Below are 20,888 nucleotides of genomic sequence, written 5' to 3' on the forward strand. Positions count from 1 at the left end.
GTATATGTTTTGATGAAATTTTCCTTGATGAAGGTTTCTCAGGCCTTGCATGGAATTTCACATGGGGGGAAAGCAAGACACCCTCCCCCCCCCGAATAGCCAAGGCACTCACCTAGACTGGGAGAGACCCAGGCTCAAGATCCTTCTCCAAATTAGGCAGAGTAGGAGTTGAACCTGGGTCTCCCACATCCCAAGTGAGGGCCCCTAACCACTGACCTATGGGCTATTCTAGAGCACAAATCTCTATCACTCCCTCTCTCTCACTGCTTTTTTTTTTTTTTCCTAAAAAAGTTTTGCAAGGTCTTGGTTTTGTTCCAGTGCAGAACAAAAACAAATTCTGAAAACAGAATTCTTATTTTTCAGTCCTAGGAGGAAGCTTACATAGTTCTTGCCTGCATAATGCCTACCTCTCACAAATAGCTAGGACTGTCTGTAGCTTATATGAGCCTCAATATTCACTTATTTTTTAAAAGAAACTAAAATTAATATTGGCACATGAAATCACTTTTTTTTATCCCTTTGCTTAACATGTTTTGGGGATGATCATTCTGCTCTTACTGAACCTAGACTGGGAAGGAATCCTCCTTGTCTCAAATGTGATAACTGTCTCCATGCTGATATAATAACCTGAGGGACATGGCAGCCTGCTGTGTTAAATAATGCTTTCCTGGTACTGATGGTCACACACCAGCAACTCATTTGCATCCTGATTAAACTGAGTTTATGAGCATGCCACGTAGTTTTCTTCCCCTTTGCTTCATTATGCTGCTTAAATACCTTGTGTTTCCATGTTCGTGTTTCAGATTCTGTTCTTCCTGAAGGAGATTGATGACTTGAAGTTTCAGTATGAACAGATGATCTCTGAGCTCTTGAAATGGATTAAACAGAAAGTAGTAGAGTTGGACGATCGCCACTTTCCCAATTCCATACAGGACATGTGGATGCTCATGGCCAACTTCAAGACCTTCCGTACAGTAGAGAAGCCCCCCAAATACCAAGAAAGGGGCATGATTGAAGCCCACTTTTTCCACATCAGAACCAAGCAAAGAGCCAACAATCAATGGCCATATCTGCCCCCTGAAGGCAGGACACTGCAAGATGTGGAAAAGCACTGGGTCATTTTGGAGAAAGCGGAGCACAGCCGGGGAGAAGCACTGCAGCAGGAGATGCAGAGGCTGGAGAGAGTGGAACAGTTGGCCCAGAGGTTCCTGAAGAAAGCAACCCTGCGTGAGTCATACTTGGAGGACATGATGAAGGTGCTCGAGAAGCAGGACTTCCAGCCAGAGAGTGTGGACAAGATGGAGGATGCCACTAAGAAGCTTGAGGCTATTGTGGCAGATGTACTGCCCAGGGAGCAGCGCTTCAGAGCACTGGCTGACATGGCGGCTCTTATAACCCGAGAGAACTACCATCGCAAGATCCAGATCATGAAGAAGTGAGTCATGCTAGTGGAAATGGGCAGTCGTGGAGACTAAACAAGTTATGATACTAAGTGGATGTGGAAGAGGAGGGAATAGTTCAACAGCTCTATTCCACAAGAGTAGAGGTGGTCAGATTTCTCCCCCCCACACACACACACATGCTCCACAAAAAATGTAAATGAAAAAGTGTTTCATTCTCATTAAAATTTTAACTTTTTGTTGAAAAAAGAACCTCAAAAACTGGGGAACAAAAATTGGCTGATAAAAATACATTTTGAGGAAAGCTGACACTTAATGTGAAATGTTTGTTTTGTTGAAAACCCAATCTTCCATCAAAAGAAAGTTTCAGTGGAATATTTTCAGCCAACCCATCACATATCTCTTTTAGTGTGTGGTTTGAGAGGTTCAGATAGCCACAAATCTTCAGGTGCCTCTCTAGTTCCCAGATTGGGCTATAAATCTTGTGAGATCAGGACTTCTAAGATGATCAGTAATTCCTGGTTTGGGACTTCATGGAAATACTCTAGGAACAACCTTCCTGTGGTATTTTAGTAGTTGTCTATTCTAGACTTAACCAACGCCAGAAGCATGTGTGAAAATAATAAAATGCTTAACCAAACTCCACAGAAGTTTTGGTTTTGATTTGAGGTACAGTTTGAATTAATTTTTATCTAAGCTGAGTCATTTAAGGGGCCATCCCTTTTTTCCAACCTATTTACTGTCTCAGGCAAAAAGGACATGGGACATCAGAGATGAGAATCCATGCACAATAGTTCCTTAAACAAGATTAATGATTACATATTAATCAAAATATCTTCCCAAGGACCATATTAATTGAGAGGATATAGTGTGCTGAGCCATGTGACCAGTGTATGCTTCATTAGATGACACGTATACTGTATATGACTCTAGGAACCCTAGGTGTTCATTTAACTCTTCTAAAATTGTAAGCCCCATGTGTCAACAGGGTCTTTTCCCATGCTGTCCAAAGCATCAGATCCTTGTGGATGAGTCAGTCCTTTCTCCTCCCTTCTTTACAGGCAAGAGGACATTTCCCAACAGTGGCAGGATCTACTGGAGCAGCTCCAGAGACACAAACGCTCTCTGGGAGCAATGCAGGAAATTCTGGGCCTTCTGAGGGACATTGATACCATTACAGAGGAACTCAAAGGACTGCAGGTACCAACCCCTCTCCATCAGCATGTGGGCTGGGCACACAATTTGCACCACTACAAATATAAGTAATTGCAGCAGACACAGTATTCCAGTGACAGTTGTGGATTGCAATGTCTATATTGTGCTGGGAATTGAGCATATGGCTAGAATTTTCAAAAGTAGGCTGCTGAATCCATATAAAGGCACCTAAATAAAAACTGCCCTCATTTGCAGAAGTACCAATCACCACAATTAAAACGGAAGTCACTTAGTATAGGGGATAACTGAAGTTTTAGATCCCATTGTGTGGTAACTGGTAACTGCTGAAGGGTGTAATGGCAGCCACTCTAAATATGTACTTTTGCCTTGCCCTGTACTGTGCAAGAGAGAGAATATTATGGATTGTGCTGAACATGAAGTATAAAAACCGTTTTGTTTATGGATCCAGCAGTTTATGTAAAATTGTGAATTGCAAATTGGAGACGGTGACTAGCTATTCTGAATCTCTGAGCCCTAGCCTTTTTCAGGAAAGAAAATACTGTGTACTGGTCATTATTCCCACTAGCTGGACACTTGCCTCCAAAACCAAGCATGTTCCACAGAGGAAAACAATACAATTATAATCTACTGTGGAAGGGGAGCCTCCTAGATTTCTTCAGATAAAAACTGAATCAAGCACACTATAATGAGTCATGTAGGAGAGGTGTACTCAGTGGGCACGGTAAATGCTGGACATAAGCAGTGATTCTGGGAGTGAGAAGTGACTCTTGGTTAAAGAATATGACTACTTCCCCCACATCCACTGCAGCAGATAAAAGCTAGGGATTGTGGGTTATATCTTGTGAGTTTGAAGGAGAGGATTGGTTATGTATCTCCTTCCAATCAGCCAGTTAGTGCTTCCACAGAGTTCAAACCACACACCCATTTATTCATTTGGGTCCAATCCAACATCTGTCAGAGCCAGTGGGAGTCCTTCCATTGATTTCAGTTCCCTTTGGATCAAGTCCTTAGATCCCTGGATGGCATTGATTGCTCACACATAGGAGAGGGTGAGATCATAGCGCTGATAATTTCTCACTTTTGGTTTCTAGGCACTAGTGACATCTCAGGATTATGGGAAGCAGCTCTTGGAGGTAGTAGATTTGCTGCAGAAGCACAATTTGGTTGACTTCCAGATCACTTCCTATGATGATAGGGTGAGATACATCACCCAGAGGACAGCAGAGGTCACCAAGGGCAAAGCAATCAAGTCAGATGTGCTTCACGCCAAAACTCGGATGCTCCATCAGCTGTACCAAAACCTCATAGCTCTCAGCAAATCCCGGTAAGGCTCTCCTTGTGGTCTAGCTCTTTCTGGTTAGAATGGTGGATCCTTTTAAAATGGAGATAATGGGAGGGCCAGAATCTAGAATTTCTCATTTCTCCACATATAAAGCTATAACAGACCCAGCAGAGAAGGAGATAATCACAGAGGGAGCTGATAGAACCATAGCTTTCCCTGTGCTCGCTTTGTTGTTCAGGCTTCAAAACTGAAACTAACACATTGTTGCATTGGGGTTGGGGGGAGAGCTCAAACATTTAAAGGGACAGTACATCACACTGACCATAAGGATCATCAGCTATCATAGACTGAGAGGGAACTTCAGTGTGAAAGTTCATTCCTAGTTGCTTCTATGTGATCTGGACCTGATATGGCTGATTCTCTATCTCCTGGGTTGAGAGGGGAATTTCCTTTTGGCTTCCTCGTGTTGTCCACCCATAACTCAGCCATGACTCGGAGGTACCATGGGAATTCAATCTCTGAATTTTCTGCAGTGCTGAAGCCCTTTAATTAATCTATTCTCTGTTTCTACGTTGTACCTGAAATCCTAGCACTGACCGAGCTGTATTGCTTGTTGCCTTGTGTTAGACAATCCCAGCTACAGGAAGCGTTGAAGCTTTTTGAGTTTTTCCATGACTGTCAGGAAGAAGAGTCATGGATCTCTGAGAAATGGCAAGTAGTGAGGACAGCAACATTAGGACGAGATCTCAGTCAGATTATTGCCTCCATTCAGAAGCACAAGGTACAGTATTTTGTTGACTGGTGTCTGTTCTGTATATTGAATCTAGTCTTTCATAATTTATCTAAACCAATTGTCAGAGCATTTATGCCTCAAATTAAGGTTCCTGGCTGGCTTTTGGAACCTGAGAAATCATGCATCTTAGGGATCCCTCACAATGGGGGACAGTCCTATGTTTAATATGGGATTGTGGATGTGCAGAACAAGCAGAGTGAAGCTCAGTGTGCTATCCATTAGGCCATTTTGGTGGATGGGAGAAGAAGATGGTTCTTATCCACTCACCCTTCCCAAAGGAGGTACACGGGGAGAATAAGTAGAGTAGACATGCCATAAATGAAGGGAAAATGACTGAGCTGTGGTAAAGGAGGGGTGGGAAACCCTAGAATAACATTGCTGGGACCTCCCAGAAATTTGCTGCCAGCTCTCCCTGTGAACTGGACACAGGTTGAGGAGAAAAGCTTCATTTCATGAAGTTCCATCTCGTTGATGACGAGAAATCACTGTGGCAAACAGACCTGAAGACTTGAAAAGGCAGTTACAGAATTTAAACAGCAATTTCTGACGTGCAGCTCTTTATAAGTAGGAAGTCAACAGTAAAGGCATGAGAGCATGTCCATGAACCATAAGATCTCTAGAGACGTGTGTGAGAGAGGATGAGTGTGTGTTGGGAGTGGAAGACATAAGGCTGCCTACTCAATGGATGACAGCTCCCCCAGAGACCATCCTGTATAGTATGCTGCTGGAATGGGGAAGGGAAGTATCTCAATGACTATCATTAGTACAATAGTTGGGTGAGTGAAAAAGAGGTATTAGGGCTCAAAGGACAGTGTTAACTATGGAGAAAGGGGCAGTGTCCGAATGGAGGGAAAACAGAATCATTACACATGTTAGTTTTATAGTATCTGACAGAAGAGTCTGGCAGTGGGAAAAAGCCACAGCTCTCCTAGGACAGGTCAGTTCCTTGAGCCTGTAAGTCTCCACTACTCATTATCATGTCACTTTATTTGGCAGGCTCTAGAAGTCGAGTGCAACTCCCACAAGGCAATTTGTTCCAATGTAGTGAGGAAGGGCTGGGAGCTAAGTCAAAGGAACCACTCAAACCAGAGGGATATCCAGATGCAGACAGACAGCCTCCAGAAGCTGTGGCAACAGCTCCAAGATGAGGTGGCCAATCGTAAAATCCGCCTGCAGGCAGCTGCTTTAATCAAACAGGTAAACAAGGCTGCAGTTTTTGCATTTTGTAACAGAAAGAACAAGAACTCATTCTATTTCTGCTTGTGTCACCAGATTGGGATTTATGTAACGAACACAAGAAGAGTCTGGAAGCAATAAGCTTTGCTGGGGTGAAACAAAATATCTTTCAACTCACATGATATTAATCAATTTTTTTTTTTATCAGAGTGCTGTGTCTCTCACTTTGTGTAGCTCACAAGTCCTTCTGGTCTTCTGTAGGCAGACACCAGCTGTGTGTCATAACTGCTGATTTCTGTTTTCATTTGGCTACTGTGAAATGTGCCCCAAACACTATATTCCAGATTCTGTTTTCCTTGTTCCTTAGCATAATAACTGATACATGCAGACTTTCTGGCTGTCAGCTATTCTGCATGTATGAAGCACTGGGAGGGAAATTTTGACCTTCAACTCTGAAAATTCAGGCTCCCAGCATTTGAGATCAGACTCATCTCTTCTGCAAGCCAGCCAATAGAGGGCAGTGGTACCTAGCTAGTTGAAAACATATATATTGACATTCATTCTCAGAAATACTAGAGTTAAATAACTTTAAAAAAATCTGGCGTGTGAATCAGCTTCCTTGTGGGTGAGACCAGGGTGACTGTCTGACACTCTTTTTCTGTAGAAAAAACTGGGATCAGTCCCAGTTCAGAACTCATAGACTCCCCCATTCTATCCGTGAAATGCCCCGACAAAGAGCCAAGCCACCAGGCCATCCAGGCTGCTGATAATGGTTAAGTAGGAGGGTCCTTTTGCCTTTTGAGTGGCTTCCAGGAAGCTTTCTTTCTGACTGGCTTTGGGTCTGCTCCCATCAATTGACCTGTGTTGATAGAGTGAGAATTCTTCTGTTTTCCAAAAATCTCCGAGAAACAGATTTAATGGTGCATTAGAATATTGCCTGCTGTATTTATGTTTCTGATTCAGCACTGCTGTAGCCACTCTGCTCTACCTGGCATAATGCCATCTGAGATAGTTACATTGCTAACTTCGCTGAATTGTTGTACATTCAGTGCAAGACTGCTGCTGAGCCAGGATGTGCTGGATACACAACATATGAGAAATACGTTGTGAACATCATGCAATGGATGAAAGTCTCTCCTGAGGAGCCTCAACTGAACGAAGAATGGGGGGATTTTTCAAAGGCACAGTGGCAGTTAGGTACTAAACTCCAATGGGAGGTATAGATCTAGCTGCCATTTGTGCCTTTGAAAATCTGTCCCATAAAAAAGAAATATCAGGCCACAAAGCTTGGATCCTGACTGGAGTTTCCCCAAAGTATGAGGAGTGATTAGTGTTGTTAGATGTTTGGCTGCGTGTGTGTTCTCTGTGTACTGTCCCAGCTCTGCACAGATAGTTGGCACAGCAGACCTCGATCGAACTGCCCAATAACCACAACCTCGGTTCGTAGCAAAGGCACTTGGGCAGGTTTATTGTCAACGAAGCACGGTCCTAATGTCCTGGCTCATTGGTTACAGGTACACAAACACATTGTATGCCTATTGCGATGGACTAGATCAGTTAATGGCGTGACTTTCCATTATCCCCTAGGCCAGCCAAAGACACTCCCTCTAAGATACCTCTTTATACACTGATACAAACAAGTTACGTATAGCCCCTCTGACGTGCCTAGGTGCCACCCTCTGACGTATCTAGGTGACACCCATTCATAGATATTTAGGTCAGAAGGGACCATTATGATCATCTAGTCCGACCTCCTGCACAATGCAGGCCACAGAATTTCACCCACCACTCCTGCAATAAACCTCTCACCTACATCTGTGCTATTGAAGTCCTCAAATTGTAGTTTAAAGACTTCAAGGAGCAGAGAATCCTCCAGCAAGTGACAATCAAAACATCTCTATTCATCATGCTGTCATCCGGACCTTATCTTTGGGATCGGTCAGCGTGTGCCTGTTATCTTTGGGGAATGTGTTGGTCTCGAGGTGTTCTGGTACCACCCTTCTGAAATGTGTTTGTGTAAGGGCTCTGTACCTAGCATTTCTTAGGAATGTCTGTTTCTGCAATATCAGCCCTGTTCTTGCCAAATTCTGTGAGCAGGCCTGTCTTTTGCTCACAACCTGGCTTTGCTTTATATCAGCAAAGCTTTAACCACTACTTTAGCTCAGGCCTCATACCAGGCCTCTTATACAAGGGCTTATGTCTCAGGCCCTCTTCCTACTACAATTAGAACTGGAACTTTGGTTTGGTTCCATCTCTGATTTAAATACACAAATGCACACATTCAAAAAGCCACTATAAAACCATAATTTACCAATTACACCATAGTATCTCAGATTACCCAATAATAATGTTTTCCCTATCCTTTTCATTCCCTCTCATATTCACACAGAAGCCTGAACATTTCCTTCCTTAACAGATTTTGTTCTCTTTGGTTTGACAAACACTGAATTATTTCCTGTTTCTAGCAGTTTTAAAACTATTATAGCTTTGTCCCTCCCCCAGTTTTTTTTGGGGGGGAGGGGCGGGAAGGGGGTAGTTTAAATTATTTTTATAGTTTAATGTCTTTTTACAATTACAGCCATATAAGATTGCACCCAAACTTTTCCCATGAATTGCAATTTGTGAAGGCTGCTTTCTGTTAGAGAAACTTACTCTGTATCCTCATGATCTATCATTAACTTTTGTGGAAAAACATCTGTTGTTGAAATTGTAGGCCATCCCTATAGTCTGGAAGTATGCTATGTATTATTGATTCTGTTAAATGACAAAGTCTGACTACTGTCTAGTAACAAAGTCTAACTACTGAGTGATTGACTTGGAAACTGGCTAATAAGATTAATGGAGGAAATATTTGGGACTAATTTATTTAATTGTGATCCTGTGAACCATATTGGTGCTAAGCTTGCTGCTGAAATATAATTGGGGTTTCTAAAGAAAGAGCCACCTGATGTGTAATGGTCCTGCTTATATGACCTGCGTCTGTGTTATGATTAGCTTCAGTTGTCTGATGCAATTACTGCCCTGTTGACCATTTGCCAGAGGATGGACTGTTGGATGTGTATCTCTTAGGGCTGTTTAATCAAACATTCTCCCCACCTGTGTTCCCTTCAGTACTTTGTTGACATTGATGAAGCAGACTCATGGCTACGGGAGCGGCAGCCCCTCCTGGCCAGTAAGGATTATGGGAAGGATGAGTCCAGCGCAGAAGCCTTGCTACACCACCACTTGCGACTGGAGAAGGAGATCACAGTCTACTGCTTGGAGATGAGGCGCCTGGAAGAACAAGCTGGTACTGTAGCAAAGCAGGCTCCATCTGCGGTATGTGGATATGAGGTTGTGTCCCTCTACTTCCCTTTGTTTTTATTTATTAGAGCTGGTTGGAAATTTAGTGAAATTGAAACATTTTGTGAAAATGTGTCAGTTTTGACAAAACTTCACTGAAAAAAGCATGTAGATAAGGTCAAGATGTTTCAGTCTTTTTGGAATGGAATGTTCTGATTTTCCAGGTCAAAATGACTTTTCATTCCTAATTGAAATGAAAACAAAGTTTTTTGAAATGTTGGAATTCCCTGCTGAACAGAAGAGCCTAGATTCAATTAGCTCTCTTAATTATACATGAGTCAGGGCCCAGTCCCCTGGCTGTCGCTGATGGAATCCTAGAAATACAGTTTTTGGTCATTTAGCACCAAGACTGGCTCATCCACATCACACCTCTCTCCTAGCTCTCACAAATATTCTACACCTCCCCACCTTATTATTTACTTCCTACTGAATCCAACTCTCCTTCCAAATGGCCGTTATACACCACCCACTGCCTCCCTCCCTGCTTTTCGCCAGACTCCAATACTTCACTTACTTTAATCCTCTCACCTGAGGCTTCTGTAATCATCCTGGGTAAATTCAGTTTTTATGTTTGATTCCTCTGCTTCTTGATTTGTCTTGTTAAACTCATTTGATCTTCAGCTGTGGTCTGAATCCCCCATTCAATATTTTGGCCGTAATCCTGATTGTTACCTTTCAGATTTCTTTATCTCTGAACGCTCTCTCTATAACAATGAGATATGCAAGATAAGCAACTATTGCAACTGCAATTAGTAGTAAGAGCTGGGAACACCATTTTGTGACCCTCCCTGTTTGTTCCTGCATTACTGGTTTTTAGAGGGAGCATGTAAGTTCAGGAGCCCACAGATGTTGATCAGTGAAGGAAATACAGACGCGCTGATTTTTTTTAACAGTTGATTGTTTGCTGGTTCAATAATTTAAGGACCATAAAAGTGAACCTCTAATGCTTGGCTGTACTTGCTGCTCCCATTCAAGTTCTGAAAACATTTGTTTTTAATCAATATAGTTATCTGGCCCCTAAATTAATTATTACATTATTGACAAGCATTCTTGGGAATTGTAGCCCTAAATATGCAAATCCCTTGATTAAGTTTAGGAATGTAATTTGTGTCCTGACACTTTTGAAATTCACTTGTACTCTTAAGTAGGTGGTTTGCCCCTTGGGTCTGCCTGCTTTGTTCTCTCTCTTAGGTGCTCAGTAGTCTTTGCATCTGCAAGTGTCTAGCTATTGAAAATACATTGACAGGTTGTTAGGGCTTGGACTGGGCCTCCCCCCCCCCTGCTAGAACAGGACAGCCTGGTGTTAACTGACTGAAATGCCTGCCTGTGGGTGTTTTCTGCCATTTTTAATTATTTTCATTGCACTCGTTGAATGGAAGCTGCACTACAAAAGCACCAGCAAGGGCAAGGGCCAGCTGCCACATAATGCTGCCCAGTTCCGGTGACTTGCGACTGATGTTGAGTGGAATGTGGCGGCCCAACTACACCTGTTACGGTGTGGACTTAGTGAGGAGGTAAAGGAATAAGCAAAAGGAAAAGAGGTGGTGAACCATGGTGCCGCCTCACCCAGACACCAGGCTGAACGCTCCAGCACCTACCCACAAACCAGTGCAGGTTGGTCTGGTCTGCAAAGCTTGACCCTGGAAGAAAAGGAACAGTGACAGCACAATAATTTATGCTTTTATTGCAGAGCACCGGCATGTGCTCTTACTTCTTGCCCATTGCGGACCTCAACCAGCAAGGAATCAAGAAACGAGTGAACCCAGGCTGTATGGAGGGGTCAGCCTGGGCATCACCAGGGCACTATGCTCTGGAACTACCCCCAAGCCCTTGAGGGAAACCCAATCTTGGACATGCAGTGCCTGCCCACATTTCCAAGTACAGAGACTGTTATGTACCATGAATGGAGCCAAACTAGTTCCCCCTCAGTGGCCCTGATTGATTCAGGAGCTCCGATAATTCAATAGATGCTGAAGACACTCAAACCCTATAAATGCCCCTCTGTTTAACGCCTAGGTCAGTTCTCATAGAGATGATAGATTTGACACAGGAAACAGGACCCCTAGAGGCTGTACTCCACGGATATCAGGATGTACTAAATTCAATGTGATTCGTTCTCCACACTTCCCCTGATTCTCAGCATCACCCAGCTGGATCAGCCCAACCCTTCTGTGCTCTGGTGAAAGAAAAGGATCAGTTTCCCTCTGAACACTGCTGAAGGGTGAGCCCCAAACCTCTGGTCCCAGGCTCCTGCAGATGACCAGAAGTGATGGCACCTGTGGGAGAACCACAGATGATGGTGACCAGAAGGAACCATTCCTAAGCCTGAGTTCCCGTCTCACTGATGAGTATTAGGATTCTGTGGACGTCTTTGAAAAGAAAAATGTGGACATGCTACCTCCACATTGGCACTACAACTGCCCCATAGACCTGCAGCCCTTCATGTGCACATCAAGTAAAAGCCTAAAGGCTCAATCCAACACTTCACGTCCCCAGTGGGGCCTCTGGTCCTTTTCAATAAGCAAAAGGATGGAACGCTACACCTCTGTGTCACTAACATGCCCTAAACCAAGTGACAGTCCAAAACTGGTATCCCCCGCTCCTAACTTCGGCGTTTCTATAGTGTGTGATCTACCGGAATTTTCACCCAACTGGACCTCGGTGGAACTGTGGTGGGAACTTAAAAACTAGTGCACATTTTGAACCCACTCTGGGCACTTTGAATATTTAATAATGCCATTCAGTCTGACTAAAGCTCCCGCGACCTTTCAACACTTTGTGAACAATGTGTTTAAAGACATCCTGGACCAGTATGTAGTCATCTATCTTGATGACATGTGTCTGTTTTCAGAAGACCCTGAGCGGTATTGTTACCATGTTCATTCCATCCTGAAAAGACTACAGAAGCACAGCCTGTATGTGAAAATGGAAAGTGTACCTTTTGACCCCACTGAACAAAATGATGACATATTAGATAGAGAACTGGTCACAATTAAATCAGCCTTCAAAGAGTGGTGCCATAACCTTGAAAGAGCCTGACAACCAGTTCCAGCCTCTTCGGACCATAAGAACCTTGAATATCTGCGTAAGCTTGTGCCTTGAACCAAAGACATCTCAGGTGGGTATTCTTCTTCCCTTGGTTCAATCTCAACATCACCTGGGAATCAGGAATGGGAAAGTCAATGCCTTATCCTAAAAGGTGGAATAATACCACAAAGGTAAAGAGCCTAACCAAAAACCACCCTCTCTCCTTAAACCTCACAACTTCCTTAGTGCCACCATACACCAAAACCTGATTCATCTAATCTGATCCACTTCTCAAGGTGATCTGTTAGCCCAGAAGGTGATGGAACAACCTGAGCAAATAAGAGCTAGAACCAAAATGCAGTGTTCCACACAGGATGGGATCACATATCTCAATGGGTGCATATCCATTCCACCAGGGTGCCCCTGGTTAGAAGTGTATCACCTCTGCCATGACAATCAATGGTGGGCCATTTTGGCCACCTTAAGACTTTCTACATGGCTCCACATTTCTTCCAGTAGCCCCAGGGCTATGTTGACTCTTGTGACCTTGTGCATGCACCAAGACACCCCATTCTGAGCACCTTGGCTCTTTAGTACCCTTGGAGATCCCACCTAGACCCTGGGCCTGGATCACCCTGGATTTCATAGCAGAATTCCCTGACTCTGATGGCCACACAGTGGTCTTGACTCTTGTTGACCAAAATGGCCCACTTCATCCCCTGTGACTGCCTGCCCTCTGCCGAAACAACCGCTCAACTCCTAGTGGTGCATGTTATCCTTTTTCATGGGCTTCCGGGCCATGTCACCTCAAACCAAAGCTCACAGTTCATATCATGCTTTTTGTGTGAAACACTCCAATTACTGGACTTTGCACTTTTACTTCCTCCCCTTACTGCCCCCAGACAGATGGGCAGACAGAGAGGGTGAACCAAGTACTACAGCAATACGTAAGGTGCTTTGTTAACTACCATCAAGATACGTGGTTCCTCCTCCTGCCTTATGACAAGTTGTCATTACAACAACACTGATCATGCCTCCATGGGGTAGAGTCTCTTTTTTGCAAATTACAGGTTTCTTACTTGCTTCCACCTTGTCTTGTTAGCAACCTCCCAGAACCCAGCAGCTTCCAACTGGATTCTGTGAATTCATCATATTCTGGAAGACCTTAAGGACCACCTCCATGATGCAAAAAAGCACTACAACGAGTAGGCAGACCATCAGTACCAGGAAAGCCCAGCTCTCACAGTGTGCCAAAAGGTCTGGCTTGCAGCTAAACACCTCTGTATGAACAGGTTATCCCACAAGCTAAACCACCAGTAGCTTGGACCATTCTGGGTTTTGTCAGTATTCAAATTGCAGCTCTCTCACTCCCTTAAGATATATCCCATTTTCCATGTTTCCCTCCTGAAGCATTCCACACAGAATCATGTTCCCAGCAACTCCCCGCACAGGTCCAGGTCCAAGGGCACAAGGAATATATAGTCTGCCCTGTCCTCAGCTGTAAACTGCAGAGCGGGAGACTGTACTACCTCATTGCCTGGGTCCTGAATTGTGCTCCTGGGAACCTGCTCCCCATGTCCATGCCCCTGACCTGGTAAGAAGATTTCATCAAGACCATCCAAGTGCCAACATGAAGGAAGGGTGCCCTCCAAAAGCGGGGGAGAGGCAATGTAAAGATCCATGGGACAAGAACCTGAGTCTGTGGACCCTGAGACAGCTGACATTCCCACATTGCCACCAGGAGCCAATGTAGAACCCCATCCAAAGAGCATTATGGAGATTAGGGGCCGCAGGAAATACCACCCAAAGGATCCAGTGTGGCAGTACTCTGCATCCTTTTAATTGGCCCATGCTCACTATTTAATCCTGGAGGGTGCCCCATAAAGTTGTCTGGGCAACCCAGCAGACTTCTGCCTTGCTGTGACTCCAAACCTCACCTCGCTTTCTGATCTCCAGCCACTGACCCCAGCCTGATTCTGACCCTGACTCTTGCCTATTGATCCCAGCACTATAAATTACTCTGATCCCTGCTTGCCAGCTACTGCCTCATGGCCATCCTCGACTTGTGGACACAAGCGCAGCTGTGACTGCTAGGCTAGATCGCCCACGCCCTGGTCCCCTGCAGTTATGTTCGTGGTATATGCATAGAGATGTGAGATAAAAACATAAAATACTCTTGCTGGTAGGTTGCCATGTAACATTGCTTCGTTTCTTAGAATTCAGAATGATAGATAACACACAAGAACCCCAAAACAAAGTGTGATGACAAAGCTGGGTGCTCACTTCAACAGAGAGGCACAACTCACCCCTGCTTACTCTAGGCTGGCTCTCTGCAGACTGATTCTGAACCCACACTTCCCTACACAGCCCCCTGCCTGCAAACAGGACCAGGAAAATCCCTGAAAATTTAAAGTGATAGATCACAATTGTATCATAGCGTTCAATGCATCACACAGGTGCATTTGCAAATTGCAATATCTAACACTTTGAGTCAGGCAGATCATTTTGAAAATTTAGTCCTTTAATTTATCCTTAAGGTCAGGGGCTCCAATTATCCAGTGTCACAGACTGATTTTGTTGTATTTTGCTTTAACAGGTGATATCAGTGCCGGTAGTGAAGGCTCAGGTCCAGAGTAGCCTAAACCAAAGGTTCACTATACTACCATCAAGCCGCTCTGTGCGCGGGGGAACCCCGGAAATTGGATTTTCTAAACCACCTGATTCAGATCCTCACTTTATTCCAGAGAACATCTGGAGGACCCAGAATGAAATAAACTTGCTTTATGAGAATCTTCAGACCATGGCTGAGGTATTGTACCTCTTTCAATACTTTGTGCTTGTGTAGCCTGTCTTGGAGATTAATCGTGGGATCTAGTGTCATGCAAAGCCATGTCAGCATGGATTCACCAAGGGAAGGTCATGCCTGACTAATCTAATCGCCTTCTATGATGAGATTACTGGTTCTGTGGATGAAGGGAAAGCAGTGGATGTATTGTTTCTTGACTTTAGCAAAGCTTTTGACACGATCTCCCACAGTATTCTTGTCAGCAAGTTAAAGAAGTACAGGCTGGATGAATGCACTATAAGGTGGGTAGAAAGTTGGCTAGATTGTCGGGCTCAACGGGTAGTGATCAATGGCTCCATGTCTAGTTGGCAGCCGGTGTCAAGTGGAGTGCCCCAGGGGTCGGTCCTGGGGCCGGTTTTGTTCAATATCTTCATAAATGATCTGGAGGATGGTGTGGATTGCACTCTCAGCAAATTTGCGGATGATACTAAACTGGGAGGAGTGGTAGATACGCTGGAGGGCAGGGATAGGATACAGAGGGACCTAGACAAATTGGAGGATTGGGCCAAAAGAAATCTGATGAGGTTCAATAAGGATAAGTGCAGGGTCCTGCACTTAGGACGGAAGAACCCAATGCACAGCTACAGACTAGGGACCGAATGGCTCGGCAGCAGTTCTGCGGAAAAGGACCTAGGGGTGACAGTGGACGAGAAGCTGGATATGAGTCAGCAGTGTGCCCTTGTTGCCAAGAAGGCCAATGGCATTTTGGGATGTATAAGTAGGGGCATAGCGAGCAGATCGAGGGACGTGATCGTCCCCCTCTATTCGACATTGGTGAGGCCTCATCTGGAGTACTGTGTCCAGTTTTGGGCCCCACGCTACAAGAAGGATGTGGATAAATTGGAAAGAGTCCAGCGAAGGGCAACAAAAATGATTAGAGGTCTGGAACACATGACTTATGAGGAGAGGCTGAGGGAACTGGGATTGTTTAGTCTGCAGAAGAGAAGAATGAGGGGGGATTTGATAGCTGCTTTCAACTACCTGAGAGGTGGTTCCAGAGAGGATGGTTCTAGACTATTCTCAGTGATAGAAGAGGACAGGACAAGGAGTAATGGTCTCAAGTTGCAGTGGGGGAGGTTTAGGTTGGATATTAGGAAAAACTTTTTCACTAGGAGGGTGGTGAAACACTGGAATGCGTTGCCTAGGGAGGTGGTGGAATCTCCTTCCTTAGAAGTTTTTAAGGTCAGGCTTGACAAAGCCCTGGCTGGGATGATTTAATTGGGGATTGGTCCTGCTTCTGAGCAGGGGGTTGGACTAGATGACCTCCTGAGGTCCCTTCCAACCCTGATATTCTATGATTCTAAAGTGTCGGCAGGTGTTTTAACTTCCCTTGCTCAGCTCTGACAATGTGCTGCAATCCTGAACTATGCAGCCCCTGAAAAGACTGCTGGCTGTGCTAAATTGTGTGGTGCTTTTCTGATTTTGACCAACATCATGTCAGCAGTAGGAGAGAAATTAATCATGGATGACATTCAAAACAGTCAGAAATTTCATTTAAGCTTTGAGTGCATTTGGTTCAGGTTTTATCCAGTCTGGCTTGTACATCATTATGTGAGAATCACAAATTAATTTCTGTGATCATCACATTTTCCTCCCAGTTCTTATATTTTTTGGAGAGCAGCTTCCTTCTGCATCCCCTTGACTTTACTGGAGTTTGCCTATTACAGCAAGAGACCCTCTCCTAGGTCGAACAAACATGGGAGGTTAACTCTAAGCCTTGAGGCTGTAGTGGCAAAGACTGGACACTTTAACACAGATGTTCACAAAAGACCATTAGTTTTTCCCTTTATTCCTCTGTATCCTCAATCTCCAAGGGGTCCCGCCCAAAAAGCTGCTGTGTGAACCCTCCGATTCCTATTTTTCCTGCAACCAGTGCTTGTGCATATGTCTAGGATTAAAGAGGTAATGCTCCCTTTGTAGTGTTGACTTGTATCTTCAGTCAACCAGCACACACCACTACTAAACTTTCTGCTTATCAGGTGTTGTGAGCATCAGTTCTCTGATACTCCCAATTCCTGTTGCCCAAGGAACAAGTATTCCAGGCTCAAGATGCCAATTTGTATTCACTGTGTGTTAGCAGGGAGAACTACCACCAACCTGCCAGGTTAATCTGTATGCTTTAGTTCTTTAGCCATGGGGATCTCTTTCTGCAAAAGGCCTGTGTATCACAGTATTCAGTTCTCCATCTGTTTTACAGCACAGGAAGAAAGGTCTGGAGGAGATGATCCGATTGTACCGCTTCTACAGCTCCTGTGAAGAGTTTCAGTCTTGGATGGAAGATAAGGAGAAAATTTTCCAGACCCTTCAGCCTGAAGCAGACAATGTGGAGGTCACACAGCAGAAATATGAGGTACCTCATCTCTACTTGGTGTAGCTAACTTGTAAAACAAACTGACCATGGGGGAATGGATGTATGTGAGGAAAGGAGGACTCCAGAGAAGTTGCTTTCAACCTTTTTTTTGTTAACTGAATTTTAATCCATAAGGTTTTGTCTATACAGGAAAGCTTTTTCAGTTAAGCTAAGGTGTGAATATATAACTGCAGATTTATACCAGAATAAGTTGTCCACATGTCTGTGCGGTGGGATGGGATGTATATTATACCAGAATAAGTTTATTATGTATCTATGGGCTCAGAGGGAAAACCATATAGGGGAGTATATTCTGTCAAGAGATCGCTGAATGAACAGAGAGAAAAGAAATAAATTGGATGTCAAAGCATAGTAGATACACAGATAGAAGGTGAGTGAATACAACAGCTTGTGGAGCACTTTTTGCATAGAGATGCTGAGTTTTGAGTTCTTCACTCCATACATTATCCCTGTATTTTTTTTTCTGTTTTAGAGCTTTCTAGTGGAAATGGCTGTGGGGAAAATCCAGCTGGGAGAGATCAAATGCCTAGCAGATAAGTTTGCAAAGAGCAGTCCCAGCAAACAGAATGAAATCCAAGCCCACCTTAAAGAGATCAGTAGGAGGTAATGCTCCTGATAGAATGGGGAATCACCCCATCAAGGACTTTTCATGCCCTGCATAAACTATCCTGGAGAAAATACCAGTCTGAGATGTTTTGGCACACACAACTGACCTGAGATGTGAAGATAGAGGGTTGTCTATGGAAAGTTGATGTTTGTCACTGCAGTTTGCATTTACTTCACCGGGGAAGCTTTTACCAAACTGGAGATGTAAAATCTCTCTTATCTATAACTTAACCAGCTTTAAATAGAACCATTTGCCAAGAAGAGATGGAATCAAAATCACTAGAATTCTTTGCATCACAGCTTAATGCACACCTGCTGGAGATGTTCTAATAAAATTAGGATGATGATAAGAGGAGAAGCAGGGGGTGGTCTACGTGGACTGACTGTGGGGTTTATAGTATTATGACAATTGTAATGGAAAGTCTATCCTCTGCCCTTGGCAATCAGTCATTGAAAAGAACAAATAGTTTCTACAGGCAGGCAAGGAGCTCCCTTTTCCATGTGAGACCATCTTGCACACTGGACACCTTAATCATCACTTGGCCACATGTAGTCATCACTTGGCCATATATGTGCCTATTGTATGCACCTAAATGCTGATTTGAGTTTCTACATAGGGAGTGGGGCCATTCTGTTTACGTGTCCCTGTTTGAAAATTGGATCTTATTGTCCCAACAGTTACTGGCTGGAGATATGGGGAAAAAATATAAATCACAAGAACTATTGCCAGGTCATGGACACACTCATTTTGTCAAGGGGTACAGCAGATGCTTTGAGATCTGAGGGCTTTTTGTTCATGGTCCAGTGGAAAAGATTCCTCATAAGTCCTTATCCCCACCCGAGCTTCAGGGAGCAAAGTGGGGGCAGGTCTGAATTCTGCTGCAGCATCCTAAAGATGGTACATACTCCCATCTGGGCATCAGGGGAGATGCCTGACCCTTGCACAGAAAGGAGAAGGGGTGGAAGTCTCCTTGCACCCCTTGTACTGTGATACAAGAATCAGACTGACAGGTCCTAAATGAATGGATGACGGCAGGTAAAATATACTTTGGAATAAGTCTGTTTTCATTATATTTAAAGTAAAAGCAAGCACATCGTGGGATAGTCAAATGTCACAATGGGCTCTTCTGTTGGTTCAGCCTGTGCTGCACGGCTAAGTGTGAATTTGAGCACCCAGAGGCAGGGGTTAGGATGTCCTCCTAAGGCATTCAGGTTTGAAAATTGTAACTATAAGAAACTCTTTGCTTTTGTAACGTGTTTCATATCTATTTTTATATGGACTCTTGGCAGTCCCAACCGTGGTCAGAAACGTCAAGGCACGATTGGATCCTTATTTTGATTATTTTTCTTGATTTGCATAGTCAACAGTGTGACAGCAACTTGCACTGGGTGCAGGAGAGGAATACCACCTTAGAGGGGAAATTCATCATGTGTAGAGGCTGAGCACTAGTCCTATACCCCCTTTAAGTGCCAATACAATCTTATTTTGAAGATTGCTGTGGTATATAAAGAGAGCATAGAGTTTGTCTCCTCCACCCCTCCCCCCGCACAAAGATGAATTTTCCCATAGGTGATTTTTAAAGGTGCATGCAACAAATCCGCTGGACATTTATTTTCCCCCCATAGGCAAAGACACTGTGATTTTAGTGTCTAGATACAGCTGTTGCAGTTGTTTTTTCACTCCTAGATGGGGGCGCCTGGAAACTCTGAAGGAGGAAAAGGGTTCAGAGCTGATTGGGGTGGCTGATGTGAGGACATTCCTCCAGGACTGCCAGAGCACTAGAGGGCTACTACAAGACAAGCTGGTCCATCTCAGGGATTTGGAACCTGGAAACACACCTGCCGTACTGGAGGCAAATCGGCGCAAGCTGTTTGCTTTTGACAAGGAGGTCATGGTGCTGGAGAGGAAAATTGAATACCTGAAGAGTGTGGCCCAATCGTAAGGAATCAGCCATTTGTTTCTGTATTTTTGCCTAGTGATCTAGTTTCATATTTGAAGCAAAGTGTATAGAGTATATATAGTTGTGAAAGGCTGACTTACACTTGCCTTAGGTCAGCCTCTCGTGCTAGTGCTCTCCCTGTCTGGCTGCAATCACAGCTCCTTTTCCTCTTTGAGTGAGATCTTCTGTCCTGGGTAGAATTGGATGAATATCTGAGTGACTGGCTCCAAACGTTGTCTACAAAGAAAGAATCCCTACATTATGAATGGAGTAGCATAAGTCTTTATTGATATTGAATCACTGAGCTATTCTTCCAACTCAAATCCCCAGCACGTGTAGTGGAATGTGGTGTATAATGAATTATCAACGCAAACCACAGTCCCCACTGAGTTTGTTCTAGACAATGAGTATTCCCTCTCTTTGAATTTAAGGACACCTGCAGTTCAGGTTGTAGGACCATGAACTAGGATTAACAAACACTATTTCAAGATATGTGTATTCTTAATGAGGTATTATTGTGTAATCCCCCAACATGGGGTATCCTTGAGAGGCATGAGATGGGGAAAAGAGGATGAAAGAGAATTAGAAATATAGGGCATTTGTGTATACATTTTAAACTTTGGTTTAACACTTCTAATTAAAAAAAATCTCCTTGTGTGTTTACAATGTCCGTCGCAACACACCTGTTCCACTCTGTTAGGCATGCCCTGTTCAGATCTATAAATTAGAAACATTTCAGTGAACTGTGAAATTTGATTGGCTGATCATCCCTATGTGTTTTATGTTATGTGAAAAGGAGCATGGGGTGTAAGTGTGCTTTTCCTGGACTCTGGGACCAGGAAAGACCAGGTAATTTGTATCCTCTTGTGGAAATTAGTCGTACAATATCTTTGTTACATACAGATCAGAGGTGATGTAAGACATCAGTGA

The 20,888-nt window shown here is 43.9% G+C and overlaps 1 protein-coding gene across 1 annotated transcript in view; it reads left to right on the top strand.

The window, feature by feature from the left end:
* SPTBN5 (spectrin beta, non-erythrocytic 5) overlaps positions 1-20,888 on the top strand; it is a 149,915-nt gene that overhangs the window by 18,044 nt on the left and 110,983 nt on the right. The window contains exons 8-18 of the mRNA XM_073350339.2: positions 804-1,435; positions 2,462-2,600; positions 3,668-3,900; positions 4,486-4,639; positions 5,648-5,848; positions 6,877-7,044; positions 8,939-9,145; positions 14,793-15,005; positions 17,239-17,391; positions 17,885-18,015; positions 19,706-19,957. Coding sequence (XP_073206440.2) covers positions 804-1,435; positions 2,462-2,600; positions 3,668-3,900; positions 4,486-4,639; positions 5,648-5,848; positions 6,877-7,044; positions 8,939-9,145; positions 14,793-15,005; positions 17,239-17,391; positions 17,885-18,015; positions 19,706-19,957 — 2,483 coding nt within the window. The remainder of the gene's footprint in view (positions 1-803; positions 1,436-2,461; positions 2,601-3,667; positions 3,901-4,485; positions 4,640-5,647; positions 5,849-6,876; positions 7,045-8,938; positions 9,146-14,792; positions 15,006-17,238; positions 17,392-17,884; positions 18,016-19,705; positions 19,958-20,888) is intronic.

The sequence above is a fragment of the Lepidochelys kempii genome, chromosome 6, assembly GCF_965140285.1.
Source record: "Lepidochelys kempii isolate rLepKem1 chromosome 6, rLepKem1.hap1, whole genome shotgun sequence".
Taxonomy (NCBI): domain Eukaryota; kingdom Metazoa; phylum Chordata; order Testudines; family Cheloniidae; genus Lepidochelys; species Lepidochelys kempii.